The following is a 21,882-nucleotide window of genomic DNA, read 5'->3' on the forward strand; positions in this document are numbered from 1 at the left end:
ATAGGGGGAACAATTTATATGGACGTTTTTATGCGGGGCAAAAAATATTGAAACAGCCTTGGCTTTTATTATTTTGAAGGATCGCATGATTTATTGAATATTACGCGCCGGATATATAATTGCACAAAAAAGTTATCGGACGGCGATAAATCAGGATAAGTCCGAAGATTTCTTAATCATGGTACGTATTCTGCATAGTGGACCGCCCGACAAATGAAGGGTGGGAATTTTGTTTTGACGCACACCCCTCCATCCCTGTCAATGTGCCTAAAATAAACCGAAAGTGTGACGGTTAAATTGGGTTAACACGTCTTCATGGAGATATCATACAACTCAATTAGGCGTGATCGACAAATGTACTTTTTAAAATAGGATGATAATTAAATTAAATTTCTGAAAAGTAATTAAGAAACAAACGCAGTGGATAATTATTTGACAGACACTTGCAGATTAAATGGTCCAACTGTAATATATGTACATATGTACAAACATACATATTTTAAATTATTTATTTAAAAAGGTGTTGCGTAAAGATGACGATCAGGGTACGGCGCCCAAATAGCGCGCGGAACTCATCGCCTAATCAGAGAGCCAATCGGAGAGCTCGACTCACCGACCAATGAGCGAGCTCGACTAAACGACCAAACCCGCGCGGCATACAAACATGTAATACATATACAAGCCGGTGGGTTAGTTTCAGGATTCTTTCGGAACCGAGCTACCACAATAAGAACATTTATTAAAAATCTGAAACCTTCCTGATTGTTTTTTTGTACCTCGACTTGACTGCCCTTCCCTTTGAATACTCTTTATTTATACATCAATTTTTAATTTACATCTAACGACAAACATCGATAAACAATGTTAAATGGAAACTTGACCGACGGACGTTAGGTCAATGGACAATTAGTCGAACGGACACTAGTAGGCGGATGGACGTTTGGCAGAACGGAAATTTGGCTGATTGTGTATCGACATTACTCAAAACTCACTGGAAACAGATATGTACATACACATATTATTCATAAAACACAACGACCTCGTTAAATTTGAGATTTTCAATAAATTTAAACAATTAAAAATTTCATTCGGCTAAATTTTCGTTCGGCCAAGCGTCCATTCGTCCAATAGTTCATTCGACCGGTTTGACAGTGATCGATAACGGTGATTCCCATATTTGAAGAAATGTAGGAGAAACTTATCGAAATAATAAGGTTGTACGAATTAAAAAATGACATAAAAATGAATATCACATCTGGAGTCACATTGGTGCCACACTTTTGAGTGTGATCTACCATAAAGCATTTCGTTACATATCCAATCTAGATGTACAACCCCTTGCTAAAATATAATACATTTAACTTTAACAATTTTTGTTTGGTGATTATATATATGTAGGTACAAAGAAATTCTGAAAATGTTGTAATTTGTTATACTAAAAATAATCAAATTTTATACATTCAAAAATTTCAAGTTAAATTAAAGCACCGAATTGTAAAGCTCGAGAATTGTTACCGCATCTGTTGATTGCCTAATTGGCATTTTCTTCGCATCCACCCCACCCCCTCGACGCCTCCTAATTTGTTTCCACCAAAAACAAAAACCTTTTTAAACTAATAACGGCAAGCGTACTAACGGCCCGATGTGTCGTTATTTCGCATTGCTTTTGAGAAGTGCTATTCTCCAGAACACCAATTAGAACAAAGTCGACGCTTTTAAACCCCCACCCCCTCCCAACTGCTTACTACACACCCGAAAACGCGACTCGAGGCAGAAAAAAAATTAAGGACCAATTAAACGCGTGATATCTTAACGAAAATTTCGCAATCGAATATTCCAAAGCGGAGGAAAAACGAACTGGAATAACAATTAAACCGGGAGATGAGGGGAGGGGGAGGTGGGCCCGATATCGTTCGAACGCGACAATAGCGAGGAAAGGAAAGCCAATTTTAAACTTCGAAGAGTTTTCACATCGGGAACAAAGTTTAATTTGTAAATGGCTCCTCGCGACCCACAACGAAATGCTTCAACGGAGAAAATTCTCCAAACTTACTCTTACTTACATATACTATTTATACCCAAACATCTATATCTCTAGTCTTGAGAGGAAGATACGCGTGGAGCGTTCAAGATAATCGTCGACTGGCGACAATTGAGGGTAGTAAAATTTACGATTGTTCGTTCGACAAGATAGTCAAAAAGGAAAGGTCACTTTGTCGAGGACGACAACGAGCTGGCAGGAATTGCTTGCCATTTTGCCAAACCGTAAAGGTATATTGTGACGTCGGCAACACTTTTACGAGACTGCATAATAAATCCGCCGGTACATTTAAGTTAATGAGATTTTTCGATCTCGCGTGTAATATATAGGGTAATTCCGGAATAAATGGATACGTACATAAAGCTAGAGGGAAAAAGATTTAGGCAGCATCCGTGTCTTGGAGTTACTATGTATAAATACGTGCATACGTATTACGTATATGATTATAATTGAAAATTTGTTTGTTTGTTCCTCGTAAATTTCCACACTGTTCATACGATTCTTTGAAGTGTTCTTTATGATTCAGCAGTTGTCATAAGGCACTTAAGAAAATTCCATAGAAAATATTTTCCAACATATTTTTGTTACAGCGAATCTGTTTTCGTTTTGTTTTGAGCTTAGAAAAAAAGCTTATGCATAATGTGTTTTCCCCGAAAATATTATATTATATATGAAATTGGATATCTATTTTTCTCGTATTTCTAATATATACATTTCCATAACCTTTCGACTAAGGGACTAAGATTTGTAGTTGTTTATTAATACCAAAATCTTTTCACGGAACACGAATTTGATGGGATATACATTTTTCTTTGACTATCGTGTAGATTCGTCTTTTGATTACATTGATTGAAACATATTTTCATATAATATGTTCTCGAATGTACGAGCTCATACACCCAAAACTTTATGTTAAAAATCGCTACTAAACTATATATGTACATACATACATACATATGATAAGTACCACTTGCTTTTAACATATTCGGAAAGGGTGCCAAGATAGGTAAATATAACCTGTCATACAACCCTTTGATATACATAAGGGCTTAAAATCTCTTTAACCATTTTGTATCGAACAATAGTTCAGTAGTCTTTGCAGTAAACAAACTCTAAATCTCTATTATAATTGATCGAAAAGCTTTATTATGGACCTTTAACCTTAAAACATGCAATTTATATAGGCCCCAAAAGCCAATAGAAATCGCCGATTAATATTGTATGAAAATCTTAGTATTCTTCATGCCTGAGATTGAAGATTGAGAAGATCTCTTATGAATTTTATTTTGATAGAAGCATAAAAAGCTGTCATAATAAAGTGACCAGAGTACGAAACTGTATGCTATCCAGCATTATAGGTATAGCTTGCCTCTTCATCTTGTTTCTTCCACACCAACTAGCCGTAAGTGTGTTGCGTCTGTTATCAAAGTGTGTTTTGCTACGAAATAGCGTTTAACTGTTATTGTAAAAACCATGTTCCAATTTCCGGTAATAAAGTTAGGAAAATCACATATTCAGCCCAGGTCAAGTACTTAAAATAACCTTCTAGATAAGAAATATCGATTCATATATGAAATCCGCACTGGTGGTGTAAACGTACAAAAATAGGAAATGTGTCGTCATTAGTGTGCAAACTGTTGCGTGACGATGGCTAAGTTGTCAAACGAATAGCTGTCAACATAATTCACTCATTACCGTACATATTTTATGACGTACGTCGAATAAAGAGCCTTCACGATGATTAAGTGTGTACAAATACGTGTAAAAAAACTGGAATAAGCAAAAAAGCGAAAAACCTACGAACTATCGATCCGAACTTTGGTAGGACTTGAGGTTTAAGCAGTCAGCTCGAGTGAAGGGCGTCCACCCAACGATATTATTAATTCATCGAAAACCTCGATTTACGCGACCTAAAAATAAACGAATGTTATACGTATGTACTTCGGTACATTTAAAACGTCACGAATAAGTAAGTGGTCTTCAATTTGAGAGCATTTTGAATATTTTAGAAATTTTGACCGAAATTCATATACACGGCACAAAAAAGGAAGAATGACGCTTTATAAAATCAATAATTAGTTGACTTGATTACTTGCGGTCAGTTCTCCACGTCGCATCAAAGTTATGTGAAAAAATATGAATAATTCCGCAAATAACCATAATATATAAAACTATTATCAATTCCTATAATGTTCACAAAACCAATGTAAAAGACTGTGATAACGATGGAATAAATGAATACCTGTATGACAATAATTGTTGTATATTAATTTCCTTAAATTTTGGTGATAAGTTTGGACCATTGTGGCATTACAGGAGTCCCTAATGCGTCACAATGGTCGAAAAAATACAGAGAGATGAGAAAAATAAAAATGTATACAAATGTAAATACACGGACAAAAAATACATTTATATCAAATAATAAAATACAAAGTAGGGAATGTCTTGCACCTATAGCCAGCATCAATATAGAAGAACCACTAGCAAATACAAAAACATCCCCTCGAAGCCCAAATGGAAGAGAGAAGATCAAAATTCCACTTATACATCACATTCAATTATGAAAATATTTATGAGCGCAGGCTACCAGACAAAGAGGTTAATAATCTTAGCTCGCTGAGGTAGAAAATATCACATTAAGGCTCAGCATCAAAGATTTCATTGAGAAGTAAGATAGCTCTTGGAATAGGAGCCATTCGATAAAGAACTATGCGAGCAGGAGGTACAACCATCAAATGATGATGTCTACTAGATAGTATTACTCAATCATAGTAATACTATCTAGTATGTTTGTATGCATTATATGTATGTATGTATATCTAGATATACCAATTAGATATACTATGTAAAGCAAATAATGGGTTTCAGAAGGTCTCATAGCTCTATAATGAAGACTTTCTATAAAAAAACTTTTAACCAATTCATCACCGTGCGCCCACCGGTGGGTGCTTCAGCTAGGTTCGAAATCACCACGCGCCCGTCTGAGGACACATAGTCAATACATGAAACTAATGTAGCTAATTGATTCCAGTTTCTTAACAATGGAATCTATGAATAGTTTTTAAGAGTAATAAAATTGAAAAAAATCTGTATTTTTCTTAAATTTTCGATTGAGGTGTTTAAAAAAACTGATAATTCATCTAGGATATAATAAGATAAAAACATATCAAAGGTGTTGAAAAAAGGTTCAGAGCCACTGTTGTAAAGTTCAACACTGTATATTCCTAGTGCTTATTGTGGTGTTGGGTTTGCTAGGAGAGTAGTGGGTCGAACGACCAATTTACAAACGATAGCCGAGCACGACCGGGTCGAGGCTTTAAACTTTAACTCTTCGCTTCTATACGGGTGTGTGTGTGTGCGTTCAGGGGTGGTTCCAGTTGAAAATTTCAGGGGATTTCAGGGCTGTGCAAAGTTGGGGGGAAGCTGGGTGGGTGGGGGAGAAGGAGGGATGTGGTCAGTTATGCCGAGCACGCCCGGCCGCCTTCTCATATCATCCCCTGTAATTTGTCAAGTTCAACCCTCGTAATAGAATACGGTCGTGGTGCAGTGGGGTAAGTCGTTTCAGATGCACTTTCGCAGGGAAAACATAAATTTGAATAAATAATGGCAAAAGCGAGCGAGGAATAACGCGATGAAAATTCGACTTTGCAGATTCGATTCGTGCGGATCGGCGATGAAAAGTTGTCGGTTGGGTGTATGGAAACTTCTATTTCAATTTTTCCGAGTTGGAAATTCACATATGTAATTTGGATTAAGACCTTCATGATTTGTGAAGTTGATTGATTGATATTTTGCGTTGTATTAAATCAAGATTCACTTTGGTACTTGCGTATACATATTTGTGAATACGTGTGAAACTGTAACACTATTAGGTGAGAAAATTGAAAGCCATAGTATATTTTAAGTATTTTTAGACTTTTTTCTGATGGAACTCAAGTACAGTAGAATTAAGTACATACATACATATAATACACGTATGTCTATTAAATATTTTATTTGTTAATAATACGGATTTTTTCACATACTGTTTTTAACTACCGTTAAAATCACAAAATTTTTGAATACCGTTAGAAATTATGTAATATTTTGAGCTTTTCATATGCTTCATACTTGATGTATATTTTTATATAATTAGTTCAATATAAAAATTGAATATACAAAATACTGATTTCAATATACAAATTTCTCAATTAATTTTTTAGAGCTATTTTAGAAAGAAAAAATTGTGACGGTTAATTATTATTCAAAAATACAATACTAATTTATACTTTTTGTGCTCTTTCATTAGAATTTCATATTTTCTACGTATTTTCTCATCAGGGAAAAATGATACCAAAAATATTTTTATAAGGCCTATAAACATTAATATTTCAACCAAATTCCTAAATTAAATACAAATCGTATCAATTTTGATAGAAAAATCGAATAAATATTACTAAAAGTGATACAAATAGAAAATTCATTATATGATAAAATAAAATTTGTTTTTTTATATTATGATCAGGTCAGAAGTCACACGTCAAATTCAAAGTCAATTATTATTTTGTTAAAACAATTTTCTTTCATAAAGAATACAAAAAAAGAAAGTAAAACGAAAAGCAATTATAGGAGAAGAAAGAAAAATAATTGTCTCGATCGTGGCGAACGGCCTCCAAGACGAATCTCAAAATTAGATGAGTCCTTCATTGAAGTAAAAGGTCCAATTAAAATCCCTCTAACCGCCTTTTGATGCGAAATAAAAAGTGTCTTAATTGAAGTACTCAAAGCTTCAAAAAATCGAACGAATTCCGTTTTCCGACAAATGAAAGAAATATCACCAATACAACAACAAATATAAATCGCTCAAAAACAACATACATACATATATCACAAAACATTTACAAAAATCAAAACCAATTCGAAAACACGAAACAGATATATCATAATATCAATTTGACAAAACTACGCCATATTCGTGTTAAGGTACATACATATAACAAATAAAATCGCGTGAACAATATCGACCATATTAAACGATTCATAACACACTAAACACCGAAGGTTAGATCAATGTTTAGACAATGAACGTCATGATAATGTTGCCTCGGTATCTAGGCAAGGTATCTGTTGCCAATTAACCGACAGGACAGGTGTGTCTGTTCGATAACGACCATTCAAACCGAAGAAGCCCCTTAAATAGATATCATCACGCATACATTGTACATTTGCACGTTGAAAATTCCGAGCATGACTTCCAACCGAAAAGAAACCCGACGCGAAAATGTATAATAATAAAATGGAGATTGTACGACCTGAATTTTTCATTTTGTGATCAAAAGTTATATTCGTTTCGGTGCAGTGAATCGAAAGAAAGCTCGCGTGAGACCGCAAAAATGGAAATCGGGAAACACCATCACACGGAAAGAAAAATCGAAATGAAAATTTCGGCACACACTTATCGAAATCTGATAATAATATCGACGTTCTTTACATAATCAAATTATATTTATTTGACTTCGAAATCGCAAACGATAACTCAAAACGGGAAAAAATGTTTATAGGCTAGACGAAGTATGATTTTTTTCGGGGTTTATTTATATTTGAGTTAGATTTTAGATTGCAGGCTTTTGAATGCTTGGCTGCTGCTTTAATTTCGTCATTTGAAAGAATTTTCTCTACTATCATAAATATTTAAATGTAACAGAAAACTATGAATTCTATTACGCACTAGAATGTATTCCAACTTCAGTTCTACTATGAATAAGAATGTGATTCGTTGTTCAAATTTCAATCTATTACCTTGAAGACGTTGATAGACACATTTGCTACAAAAATATGTATAATACTTACGAAAAGCCAGCATCATGGGCTTTTGTCTAGCACCAAAAGGTCGTCGGGTTCGATCCCGTGAGTTGACCTCGATTGAAAAGAATCTATTCTGAGTATATTATCTGTAATGTTGCTGGTCAGACTTGGATATTTGTGACTCCAAGTCGATTTCATTGTTGAAACGGTTCCTCCATTAAATTGGCTAAAAAAACCATCTCACCTACTATGACACCACTATTTGAGTATGATTTATGTACAAGCTAAAATTCATAGATGTCTCATAACTCAGCAACTTATGTAATAAAAATGCTACATTGTTTGTAATTGGCCAGGAAGGCGCACTGGGCTTTACCTGTAAGGCCTTTCTCTTATATATGTACATATGTATGTATGTATGTATATAATATATGAATGATTGAATACAAATTATGTACGTTTGCAATTTACGAGTTACAATTTACGTCACAATAAAACAACCAGCACAACAAAATAACCAGCAACGTGGCCTAGTGGTTAGCATCGTATACTTTCGTGCAGGGTGTCACGAGTTCCCACTAAAGTCCCCTTGTTGGCCAGACCTTGGTTTGTCGAGGTGGATCGTTTCTTACCAGAATTTTCCAATTTTTCTGATTTTCATTCAAACGGTTCCTGTAAAAACTGAAATTCCCTCCCCAATTTCTATCGAAAACCTCGAGTTGTTCAGTGTCGATTGTATATAAATATGCTGCAAAAAAATGATCATAGATGTCTCTGTGGATGATTAATGTACAAAAATATTCGTACTGTATAATAAAAATGATTATTGTTCGTATTATATGATTAAAAATTTTTGCAATGTAATTTGCAATGTTTGTCCATAGATGTCGTCTGTAAAAATGTAAAAGTATATAATGGTTACGTATGTATTAAATGTAATTTGATATGTTTCTTGATCCGTAAAAAGTACACTCGTCGCTACGGTTGCAATTTGTTAGACGAGTGTACATTATTAATTGAATAAATAAATAGATCGATACAACAACAAGGGAATTCAAAAACGTATAAAATTCCGAATTTATCACATGGTAGAATATCTACCATAATAACATTACACATTGTAAATCAAGCCATACAACTTACCATTACATATTAAACTTGTGTGAAATGTGACTAACAAAACGACACCAACTCAACCCAACCCTCACACCGAGTTCATTAGGGAAACAAATGCACAAACACACACACACCTATAACCCACAATTTCTTTTTCCCAAAGGCAGTCTAAAAAAGGTAGTCTAGGAAATGGGCAGGTTCCGAGCACTGCTGTACCGAACTGCCAATTATCACGCTAATTCCAACGAAAGAGTGGCGTGACTTTAAAGTCGGCGAAGGGTCGTAAAGCACGTGTGAAAGGGCCGCTCTCAAACACACCGATGCCACCGACAGTCAACACTAACGGTACACATAATACCTACTCGTACACTACACAACCCTTATCGGAGTGGGTGGCCGGGTAGGTGGGTGGGTGGGTGGATGTAATTACCGTACGGGTTATGCGTACTCATACACACGCGAATATACGGGGTGGCATATTGTTCGGTCGTATTATTACCAGAGCACAAAACATCCCCGGTGAAATCGCACCCCACACCCAACCCGCCCGGTAAAGTTATTTAAATTGTTTCATTGTTGGTCGTTTTACGCGGGATGGCTTCGAATTGATATTTTATGTATGTATGTCTCGTGTGTAAAAACAGACGCACAATATGTATGCAGATCGGTAATGAGATACGCGTTATTACGGGTTTGGATTTGTGTCGCGTGCCATATGAACGATCCGGGAAAACCTTTTGTCGTCTTGTTTATATTATTAAGAGACATTTTTATTTAATAGCAGTTCTTCCCAAACTTATTTCCTTGAAAAATTGGATTTTATCGGCATACTCTCATACATATGCACATATGTGGGCAAGTAGCGGGGTATTTTTTTTTAATCAATCATGCACACTCGTCTAATAGATTGCTCCAAAGCGACGATCATGCCATACAGATTGAGAATCATGCCATACAGATTGAGATATTAATTATTTCAATAAGTATAAATCATTCAAATTCAATAAGCATTTATTCAAAACGACATCTATGGTCAAACGATTAACAGCCACAGAGACATCTATGGGCATTTTTTTTCAGCATTTTCTAATCAGCGAAAATCGAGATGTTGAATAATAAGAATTTTTGTGAAAGGGATGGTAGAGGGTTGCCAATTTCTTGGAACAGTTAAAATCAGATAAATTGACAAACTCAGATAGGAAAAGATTGACTTTGGAGTCACATATCCAAAGTCTCGCCGGAAAAAATTATCAGGGATAGAACCTGTGACCACACTATTGAAAGTTTTACATGCTAGGCAATGAGCTATGCTGTTGGTTATTATGCAACTATTCAATTGATTTAAAATATACAGTTAAAAAATCAAAGCAAAAGCATTGGAGATATCTTTTTGAATCAACAGTGGTATATTTATTCAGTTTGAGAAGCAATGTCGTAGGTGTGGTGCTTAGATTCTGGGGTGATTTATCAAAAATAACGGCAAAATTCTGATAGGTGTATATCTGAGTGTGTTGGCACGGGAACGATTCATTTGAATATTATACCTATAACTTGCAGGATTGTTATCAAATTTATCTCTAGAAAATGATAATAAAAGGGATGTGTTAGAATAATATAACAGTATTGGTCATATTGAAAAAAATCTATTCTTCTTCTGTTTTGGCTAGGACCTAAATATATCTGCTAGCTCCAGAAGAATCTGTTTGGAATATGAATCCATCAATGAAAGTTTTGCATTTTTCCCAATACATTTTCAATACAACTTGCAGCATAGATAAATGGTTGGCATATAATGCTTTCAATTGTGTGGTCAGAGGTTTTATCCTGTATGCTGCTGGCCAGACCTTGGATACGTGACTCCACGGTTGATCGTTTCCTATCAGGGTTTACCAATTAATTTGATTGCATTGAAACTGTTCCAATGAATTGGAAACCCTGTCATAACTCTTTCGCGAAAATTCGAGTTATTCAGCATCTCGATTTTCATTGATTAGAAAATGCTACAAAACTTTGTCCATAGATGTCTCTGATGTTATTAATCGCCTGACCCTAATTTCGTGTTAAGCAAACTGGTGTACCTATACCTGTTTAAATAATTCTTGTTCTATAGAGCATAATCGTTGCGTTGGATAAATCTGGTAGACGAGTGTGCATGATCGACTGAATAAATAAAATAAAATTTTACCAACTGAAAAGCTCTTCTGATATTTTTTGGCCTTTTGGATCTCCATTAAAGGACTGCTTATTTCTTCTATTCTCTTGAATAAAAAAACAAATAAAATTCCCAGATGATTCCACTTAATACGAATTTAATATATATAAAAGCTTATATTTTAGCCCAACGCCATTTAAGAGTCCCAAACGATGAAACAGGTATATTATTAGACGCTGTTCAGTATTCTAGAACGGTCCACGCCGGATAAAAGTATATGGGGGGGGTGGTTAGAACTTTTAAATGACATGAAAACAGTTCTGGCTTGAGAACATAACCCGGGTCAAAATCCCTCGAAGCCTGTCATTAGGTCCATATTCCAGAGGAGCAAGTGGGGGAGGTGGGGGAGAGCAGGGAAAAACGCGAGAATGAAAATTGGTTCCGCGGCTTCCTTTCAAAGGGCACACCGTAGAAAGGAAACTCACAAAGGATCGAAGGTTCGTGTTAGAAATGTGAATGGGAGAAACTTGCACGGGGTGGAGAGTGGGATGGCGATGAGAGTGGCGAGCAGGAGAAGAGGGCAGACGAAGAAAACCATTATTAAGCTAAGATCGCGACGGGCGGTAAATCGAATAATGGAATTAACGATATCTTAACGAGGGTACGTCCACGCTATTGATTTTTCATTAAATTATGTCCGTCACAACATTACGTCTAATGAAGATATATTGGGGATCGTGTTAGGGGGCGTAATATGTATGTGTTGTTAGAGGTAGGTTCCAAGCCAGGACGGAAAAACTACCACAATCTACGAAGAATTTGAAGAGAAAAATATCAGATTCATTACAATAAATTTTAGTATCCAAATTAATTACACTATTGATGTACCGCGAGAAATACAGGACATTTCGTAAGAATTCAAACACCTTCGTATGATAAATAATTCAAATACATTGAAATATAGCGTAGCCGTTTTGAACGGATGATATATTTTTGGATATGCTGTATTATAATATGTATGTATGTATGCATGTACATAGGTGGATATGAAACGGCTTCGTTAGCATAAAAATTCGTCACGCCTTGAAAATTTATATGAATGTCACAATCTAGGAGGCTTTCCGTTCGATAGGTAATAAATAATGAAGTCCTGAAATATGGGTATCGGAACCGGGAGTAAATTGCGGCGATTCAAAAAGGAAATCCGCCGTACGATTCATTCGGCTGAAGCTATCTGTTGAATGCTGATTACCCCCTCGTGTTCCGGACCAAAACCCGGCAGGCTTTCGGGGATGAAATCGAACCCTGCGGGGGATGAACATGAGATGCGACACCCCTAAATAAGGTGTTAATGTTTTATAACCGCGTGATGCGGATCGGGCCGAGGTAAATGTCAAACCGCACAAGGGTGTTATCGAATTTCGATACAATTATTTAAATTCCAACGTCAAATAGGTAATAATACAAAATTGTAACGATTCGCATGAAAAATGCCGGGAATGTTGCGGATAAGGACACCAGTAAGAGTATACGTTTCAGTTTAACATTGATATGATTTTCAGTGAAGAAATTTTTAATAAAAAATCATAATTTTAGCATAAGATGTGTTTTCATAATACAAAACTTCTGTATGTATGTATGTATGTTATAATAATAATAAGAATTTCTTGTCATTGCTAAGCAGAAGTCATTGATTGCGTTTATTATATTATAACCATCTTTAATAAAGATCTATAGTAAATATGGGCATAAAGTAACATGATATTCATCTTCAAATATGTAGTTCAATATAAAAATTTATGAGAAATGAAATTATCTCGATTGCAATTAATTTTTTTTCCTAAATGACGGTTCTTTTGCCAACAGATAGTGATAGATAATGTTTGAAAGCATTCCCAATATAATTTTGGATGTATATTTTTTGAAGCTAATGTTCAAATCATTGTCTAAATGTCTACTGCAGAGAAAATTATAAAACCGCCCATCAAACATACATATGTACGTCTGAATACAGACAAGAAGAGCTTTGTTCCACTTTCCAATTATTAAATACATATCTTAGGAAAACCAGATTTAAATAAAATATTCATAATAAATGCTTAAATATTATTTCGGATTTAAGAAATTTTAGTAAAACAAATCATTTTTAAAAACAAGTAAACTTTTCGTCAATAGTTTTAGCAGGGATGTGGAGTCGGAGTCATGAAAAATCAGCCGACTCCGACTCAATATTTTTTAGAATTAATAGTATTACGGTATGTGTCAACCAGAGTCTCCAATTTTATTGAAGTAAATCCACTAATAAATTGTAATTTAAAAATTTATTTATAAAAATCATGAATTTACTTCAATTTCGACGAATTTTAATCAAAACAGATTTTTCACCCGTCTCATATTTTTGTTTACATATTTTTACTCTTACTTTGTAATTAAATTGATTTGTTTGTGTATGAAATTCATAAATATACATTTGTACATACACTATGAATATACTTACTTTTATTTATACCTGTTTCATTACCAATTATTCAATAAATTGGGTTAATTTTTTATATTTTGAAAATTGCTGTTATTTCTATTATATTACTAACAACTCACCTATTACAACAACTAAAATCGTCGGAATATGAGATAGAAGTCAGATTTAGATTCGGTAAATTTGGAAGCGACTCCACAGCAAGCAAAGTATTATAGATTCAGTTAACAAAAGTTGAAGCAAACGGTCAAATTACAAAACATTGCTTGGCTTTTGAAAATATTAATTACAAAATATGTACATTCATACAGAACAAGTTCTGGATAATTGGGATAATCTAAATAGCATCACATTTCATTTAGTTTCACCACGAAAATCATCTACTTCGCAAATTAGAGAGAATGCACGAGTATGTATACATACATATGTGATGATACGTTCACAGCATCCATATATGCAAGTTAAATTTTGATGCGAATGAGGGGCAACAGAAAATGCGAAATGGGACGGGTCGACGAAAAAAAAGTTGTATATTTCGGAATCTATTAGGGGATAGAAGCGGGTTGGTAGGCAGGCGGAAGAGAGATCAAAAAGAGAAAAATACAAAGGAGGGCAAAACGTGTTACACAATGAATGTGGGTTTGAACTTTTGGAAAAATATTAAGTATTCATACCGGCGAGCCTTAATCCTCGCTCAGATACGGGACACATCCAGTGCATACGAAATCCGAACGATCACGGACCAAATACGCAAAAATGCCTAGCTTTTGGCGACTGTATAGAAACGAATAACGAAATTTTTACGCCTCCGTGATAAACATTCTCACCAGACAGGCATTTATTGAAAATACTAATGATGCATACTGAACGGATTAAATATAAAATTAAATATATTCAAACGACATACATACAAATATATCAGAAAATGGCATATACGTAAAGAAATACAATATATTTTGACGGATGTCGAATACAAAACGGCTCTGGTTTGAATGGACCGGATATTGAAAATTCGATGCAACATGTTTTCCTGCAGGAGATTTTTTTTTGTACAAAAGCAGTCTTCGGACAGTACGAATTTAAATGTGTATTTTTGGTTATTTCATCATGGACGAGCAATACATAGTTTCATATATCGAAAAAATATATTTTCAACGAAATTGTAAATTTTCATGCGTATCGCGAAATATAATTCATCCTTTTAAAGGCGATGAAAATAAAAAGCTCCGATTTCGAATCGACCCCAGCTCGAGATTTTTCCCAGCATACATATACATAGGTATGTATGTATGTAGGTACTTAATATAATATACGTCTGCGTATATGTATAGGTATATTCATATATACATACATAATACAATACGAAGTAGACAAAAAAAAACCGGTATGAGAAAAACAAGAAAACGTAGCGCGAATATCGTAATCCGATTTCTTTTTTTTTCTTTGCGAAAAGATGCTTTTGCGAATTCTCTTTACGCTTTGTTGTGTAGAGATACATAGCTGGTGTCCTACGCACGAAACCGTAGTGCGTACTTATAAAATTTTCCATACAAACAATACCGTTTAAGTCGACGCACACGGAAAACACTCGAAATAATAATATAAAGGGTATAAATGTTTCTAGCAATGGTTTTCAAGTCAACAGGGATAACTGATAGTACATACATACATACATACATTATATGAATAATTTATTGTAAACATACTCATTTCGAGCGAAAGAAAAGCAAAACAGAATTAATATAAAAGGCACAATATTTCGAGAGTATAAAATGATTTGTGATTGAATAAATAACTAAATAATCAAAAAAATATATATATTGCCGTACCGTAACCTAATCATCTCGAAACTGGAAAAATCATTTCTTCCATTATGTAACACGTGTCTTAAGAAAAGTTCTGGATTATACATATGTATATGTAATATTAGATTCGTATCGATCTGAAATATACTGAAGTTTTAACGTAATACGACGAGACTTACATCCGGGAAATCCTTCCCACACATAATTTATCATATTGTTGTAGCAAAATAATAATAATATAACCTATCGTTTTCCAAACATAATATCATCGAACCCCTTCGGACACATTTATAATATTTATTGTAGAAACGCACCCTCAATTTTGACATAAACAATTAGGATATACATAAAGGGGGGAGAGACATAAAATTCCACCTGAAATTACTTGTAATGTGTAAGAAAGTAAGTTTGTTCAAATTTTCTTGAAAAAATCTTATACATATTGTATATATTATATAATATTTACATAACATGTTTTTTTATTATTCATTTGAAAGGTGAAAGGCGAGAAAAGAATTTTCTAAAAAAGCAATGATTTGGCAAAATCATACCATCTAAAATCTAAAAAGACGTCACAAATTTCTCTATTTACTTCGCTTTCGCTTTTGTCGTATGATTTCGTCTGACGAAATTTGGGTTCTTATCTGATCGTTTTCAAACTTTGCCATTTTGCTCGGTTTGGTCATAAATAAATGTGGAAATCAAGTCCGCCATTACGATGGTGAAAAATAATTGTAATATTCACGTTTGAAAATACTCCATTATCTTTCTCAGTGACGTCTATTGTCCATATTGCCGGATTTATCCACACTATTCCTTTTCGCCACCCTCTCGCTATATCAGATTTTAGTTATTTAAACGCCTATAACTTTTTCTTTTCTCGCTCTAGATTTTTTTAATACCGGTAGCACCGAAGGCCAATTTTTGCGCTGATTCCGGTAGTAGCGGTTTGGTAGTCACTAAATTATAAACATTGAATTGCAAAACACATAAAACTTTAGCCTATATAGTCTAAAGGCAGTGTTAAGAGGGCTGGACACCAGCGCCTTGTCCATACAAACGTATTACACTTCTCTGCCAATATCCAACATAGGCATGTTTCTGCGGTTTTATTTTTTTGATTCGTTATTTTTTATAGGAACTAGGAGCCGCCAAACATCTATAAAATCGCCTCTTTTTTACACCCACGAAAAGAGTCCAGCGTGCTTATTTAACGGTTGATTTAAAAAAAAAAATACGGGCACACAAACATAGAAAATATCTTTCTCATACCGATGATGAATTTTTTTTTAAATTGATCTAGTTTCAGAGGAGAAAACTGGAGAATACGAAACCTCGATTTTGACGATTTAAAATACGTATTATCTGGTCGAAACGCAACTGTCGCATTCACTCAATATATATATTGATATATATTGTCGCATTCACTCAATATATATATATCGAAGAAAGGAACGGCAACAAAATTAAGGTTTCGGGTATACAGCCCTCTTAACGGTGTAAAATTGTACATTTCCACCGCTGGTATTTCTGTAGTTTCAGAATGAAAATCGTCCGTATACAAGTTGAGCATCGCTGAATTACACTCGTGTATAGATATCCGATCATTTCGAGCGTGTCATTGTGAAATATGAGACAAGTACTCAAGAGGACTACTTACGGCTTCCGTGTGAACAGGATGGACGGCGAACAGCATGGCGGCAACGAAGCTGGCAGCCTCGGACAGGAACATGGCGCACATCCTGCGAAAGGGCCGAAAAAGGACATGATTGATTACAAATGCAATTCGAGTCACACAAAAATAATAGGGAGTGCAAAATGGGGGGTGGTTGGGAGGAAGCAAAGGGCAAACGGTCGTTCAGGACACGTACACTATATACATAGATACATATGTAGATACATATACGAGCGGTGATTGATGGCCGTGCCAGGATGTTTACCTACGCGCGGTGCAAAACGGTCGACATTGATGCAGGACGGTCCATCAATCGGATGACGCCGTCGGGGACGCTACAAATGTCGTCACAAAGCGAATTAACAACCCCATATAAATATACGAAACAAACAGTAGTTGGCAGGCGTGTGTGTGAGACCTCGTTTGAATCCGAAAAACGTCACACTACAAATGAACGACAAGTAATGCGACGTTTTTTAGACATTCAATAATAGCAGCGTGGTCTAGTGGTAAGTGTTGTATTCTCTCGTGCTAGGGGTCACGAGTTCACTTCCCACTGGAGTCTCGTTGCTGGCCAGACCTTGGTTTGTCGAGGTCGGTCGTTTCATATCGGAATTTGTCAATTTTTCTGATTTCTGTAAAATTGGCTTTCTTATCCAATTTTCTATTGCGAAAAACCTCGAGTTATTATTTAGTTATTAACCAGTAGCGTGGTCTAGTGGTGAATGTTGAATTATCTCGTACTTGATGTTACGATTTCGATTCCCACTAAGTCTCGCTATTGGCCAGACCTTGATTTGTCAAGGTCGATCGTTTCTTATCAGAATTTGCCAATTTTTCTGATTTTCATTGAAACGATTCCTGTAAAATTGGCGTTTCCTTCCCAATTTTCTGTTGCGAACCTTTAGTTATTGTTATAGTTTCGCCATATTGCTCACCATAGATGTCTCTGTGGTTGTTTATCGAATATAAAATTCGTATTGTTACATGAAAGTTATTCAACGTTATTTATCGTATTAATACGATGTTTGTAATATATGTATACTGACCATAGATGTCAGATATTATTTAGATTTACATGTATCTATGTAATAATTATGTGGACCAGGAAGGCGCATTTGGGGTTTACCTGTTAAGCCTTACTGGTATATTTGTATATGTGTATGTAAAAATATGTATGTAAAAATAAATTAATAAATTATTATTTCTTAGGTTTCGCCAGATTTTCTCTATAGATGTCTCTATGGATGATTATTAAAATATAATAATGTATTTCGTATTGTTACATAATACATAATGTTATTATTCGTATTGTTTACGGTGTTTATAATAATGTCTGACCATAGATGTCAGATCTTATGTATTTATGTATTTAATATTATATGTATTATATGATGTTTCTATTCTTAATCTTTTTAGCACATTCGCCGCTTTGGAGCAATCTGTCAGGCGAATGTGCATGATTAATTGAAAAAAAATATATTGATGCTTATTTATTTCACTTATCGATTCATAGCCACAGCGTAGTGCACTGGTAGAGCTATTAAATACCAGTAGATATGTTGTGGGTTCAAGTTCCCGCCAAATATGCTCCTAGCGAGATGTTGTTGTTATCAAAAGCACAGATCGACCGTCTCCATTTTCCGATTTTTTGAGTTTAAGAGGGCTGGACCCCAGCGCCTTGTCCATACAAACGTATTAGACTTTGCCCTTCCTCAATTATGGCACTAGAGAAATTATTTTTTAATATGCTGTGGATGTCCACCATAGGCATGTCGCATCAGAAATGGTTGAATCTATGACATAATTTTCAGCAGAGTTTTTTTGGTAAAAAATGTGATAAAAGTTTGAAACGGTGCTAACGTAATAGACACCACATAAAGACGATTTTGTTGTGTTTTTTTTTCATTTAAAATCTATCATGGTTTCATTTCGCCTTATTGCGTAAACATACTACGTAAATATTTAATTTTTAAATAAAGTCGAACGAAGGAAAAAAGCTAAGCGTCGTTTTTTTTTCCAATTTTCATATTTTAGAAATTCGTCTTGTATGTAAGCGGATTTTTCTTCTCTTTTTCTCGGGGAAATGCTGTGTGCGAGATTGATTTTGTAATTTTGTACGGGAAACGAAAGTTGGACGCGCGTTCGGTGTTACGTTGTATAGAAAAGGGGGGTCCGTTGGACGAATGTTAAAACTTTCGCCATGTTTTCAGTCAAAATCTGAACGGAAGTCGACTATATTTCGTATGGCGGTATCGAAACATCGAAATTCGGTGAAAACCTTTATAAACATCGAAATTATTCATTGTCAAACATTTCCGTTTGTTGCGCTACAGCGCGGGTCTACGTATTATGTACATTTTGTATATTTGCATGGCAACTGTGAAAAATGTTCGTTTGCAGCGAAACATATTTTATCTTGGACGTATGACAAATATTTGCAATATTATTTAATATTGGGATCAAACACAAACATCAGTTTTAATATATATTTATATATATACAAATATGTATATATAAATACCATTGAAACATACATATATAACCAGCATCGTGGACTAGTGGTTAGTATATTATGCTTTCGAGGGGAGTGATCATGGTTCGGTTCCCACTAGTAGCTGTTGGCCAGAGCTTGGTTTGTGACTCCAGGTGGTTCGTTTCCTTTCAGAGTTTGCCAATTTTTCTGATTTTCATTGAAACGGTTACTGTAAATTGGCATTTTCTTTACAATCCCTCTCGCAAATCTGAAGTTACTCAATAAAATGCTGCAAGAAATTCTCCATATGTATCACTGAGGATGATATTTGTATGAATTCGCATTGTATAAAATGCTTGTATTATTTTGATTTTTGATTTTTAAGTGCTTTTTATAATTACAAAATTATGTTCACAATACGTCTTATATCTATTTTAATAGCTACTGATCTACTGATCATTTTCTATTTTACAATTTAATTTAATTTGGTTAGTAATCATAGTATTATATTATTCTAATGTTAATTAATCTACAGCATAAAAGGAAAAAGAGCTCAAAAACCTATTTACAATCCTCATAAATGTTCATAATACATCTAATACATAATATTAATTAAAGACTCTCTAAAGTCGATGACCTAAAGCAGATTGTGTTTAGGTAATCTGTGTGTTATACCTGAAGGGTATAGACATTTTGTTGTAATCACCGAGACTCTTCACAAGTGTGTTAGTATGGTTATTAGTGATTCTGTCATAAAATTCTGTATCACTGTGGACGATATTTTTATGAATTCGCATTATATAGAATGCTTGTATTATTGTATTGTATCTATAGTAGTACACTCGTCACTATGGAGCGCCCTGTAAACGCGAGTGTACATGTTCGATTGAAATAAAATAAAATATAATAAAAATAAAATAAAGCACCGGAGGCAGTGTAAGATGCTAAACTCGACTGTTGTACATACATATGTAAGATAAGGAGATACTATGTACAGTGAAACTAGTAAACGAATTAATTATGATACGATAAGGAGGAAACGTGCTAATAATTACATTATACGCGGCACACCAGTGTAAATGATCCATTAGAAATAAAATCAAGCTTGCGTTGTTTGCCTTGTATGTTTAAGATTTCGCTGAAAATGTAAGCGAGACTCTGGGGGAGTTCCATTTGGAATTCAATTTATAAAAGTCGACTTTATTCCGGACCAGAACGAAAAAAAAACTCTGAAAGGTTTGTTTTATTTGTGTGCGAGATTTCATTTTCTCTCATTAAGAAAACACTATTAAACCAGTTTACATTATTAGGCAGCGGGAAAAGAAAGATATTTCTCTAAGAAGAATGCTTCATTCTTTATTCATGTAAAAAGGGACACCGCAAAAGGCGAATACCGAATTAAGGAACGGCGTGCGGTATTTTTTTTCTCAAACCAACAGGACGGTGAGAAGGCTTTCGTTGACCCATTTAAAAGGATGCCTGCAGGAATTCTCTACGGCCCCTGAGGGAGTCGGATCCGTAGACTATTACGTTTTTTTCCCATTTTTTTTTTTAGCTACAAAGGCAACGTGACAATTTCAGTCTGTACGTGTGGAATCTTTATAAACCCCGACGCGAACAATGCGAGATGAGTGAAACGACGGCCGCGGACGGGTTAAACGGCATATTTTACGAAATCGGAGGCTAAGAGAAAAGATTACGGCCGTTATAAAAATAAAACTCTCGAAAATAATAGGCCGAGAAGCTTTTAGTTCTCTCTCTTTGCCCCACTCCATCTTCCCGGGCCGGAGAGGAAAGCGCAAACGAAGCAACATTAATCGGCCGTAAAGAATAACCTTATCTCGGGGGCAATAATTGGACCGCTTCCGGAATGTACGTGCATAATAAAAACAACGAGGAATATTCGCGAAATACGCGTCCCGACCGAATTCTCGACGCGAAATATCGAGGATTTTATCGCACCGGGATTCTTTGTAATTTTTTCGAAAGAGGAAAAATAAAGAAAACGCACAAAGAACTTGGAATAAATACCTCAATGGCGTCCCATTATAAACGAATTACGTACGTAAATTTGTTAGGAGGAAGTAAACATGGAAATTTTGTTTTCATTCTCGGTACAATACGAAATCGATACCGTGTCAACATTCATTGAACAATCTTTCATAAGTATGCATTACATTGTATGTATTATACATATATGTAGACATATGATATATGTATAAAGGATAAATATTTTTTGTTTAATCACAAGGAAATGTCATAGAGAACGTACATATGTATGTATGTTTATAGTCTTGTATAATGAAGGTAGCTCAAAAGAGTCAAGCTTTGATAACCGGTAGTACCGGTAGTAGAAT

At 34.9% G+C, this 21,882-nt stretch overlaps 1 protein-coding gene across 1 annotated transcript in view; it reads right to left on the reverse strand.

Annotated features, from left to right (window-relative positions):
• Nucleotides 1-21,882, reverse strand: part of Tmtc3 (Transmembrane O-mannosyltransferase targeting cadherins 3) — a 222,587-nt gene that overhangs the window by 132,280 nt on the left and 68,425 nt on the right. Inside the window, exon 3 of the mRNA XM_077436635.1 lies at nt 17,035-17,116. Within this exon, the coding sequence (XP_077292761.1) occupies nt 17,035-17,116 (82 nt within the window). The remainder of the gene's footprint in view (nt 1-17,034; nt 17,117-21,882) is intronic.

The sequence above is a fragment of the Arctopsyche grandis genome, chromosome 8 (assembly GCF_051622035.1).
Source record: "Arctopsyche grandis isolate Sample6627 chromosome 8, ASM5162203v2, whole genome shotgun sequence".
NCBI lineage: Eukaryota > Metazoa > Arthropoda > Insecta > Trichoptera > Hydropsychidae > Arctopsyche > Arctopsyche grandis.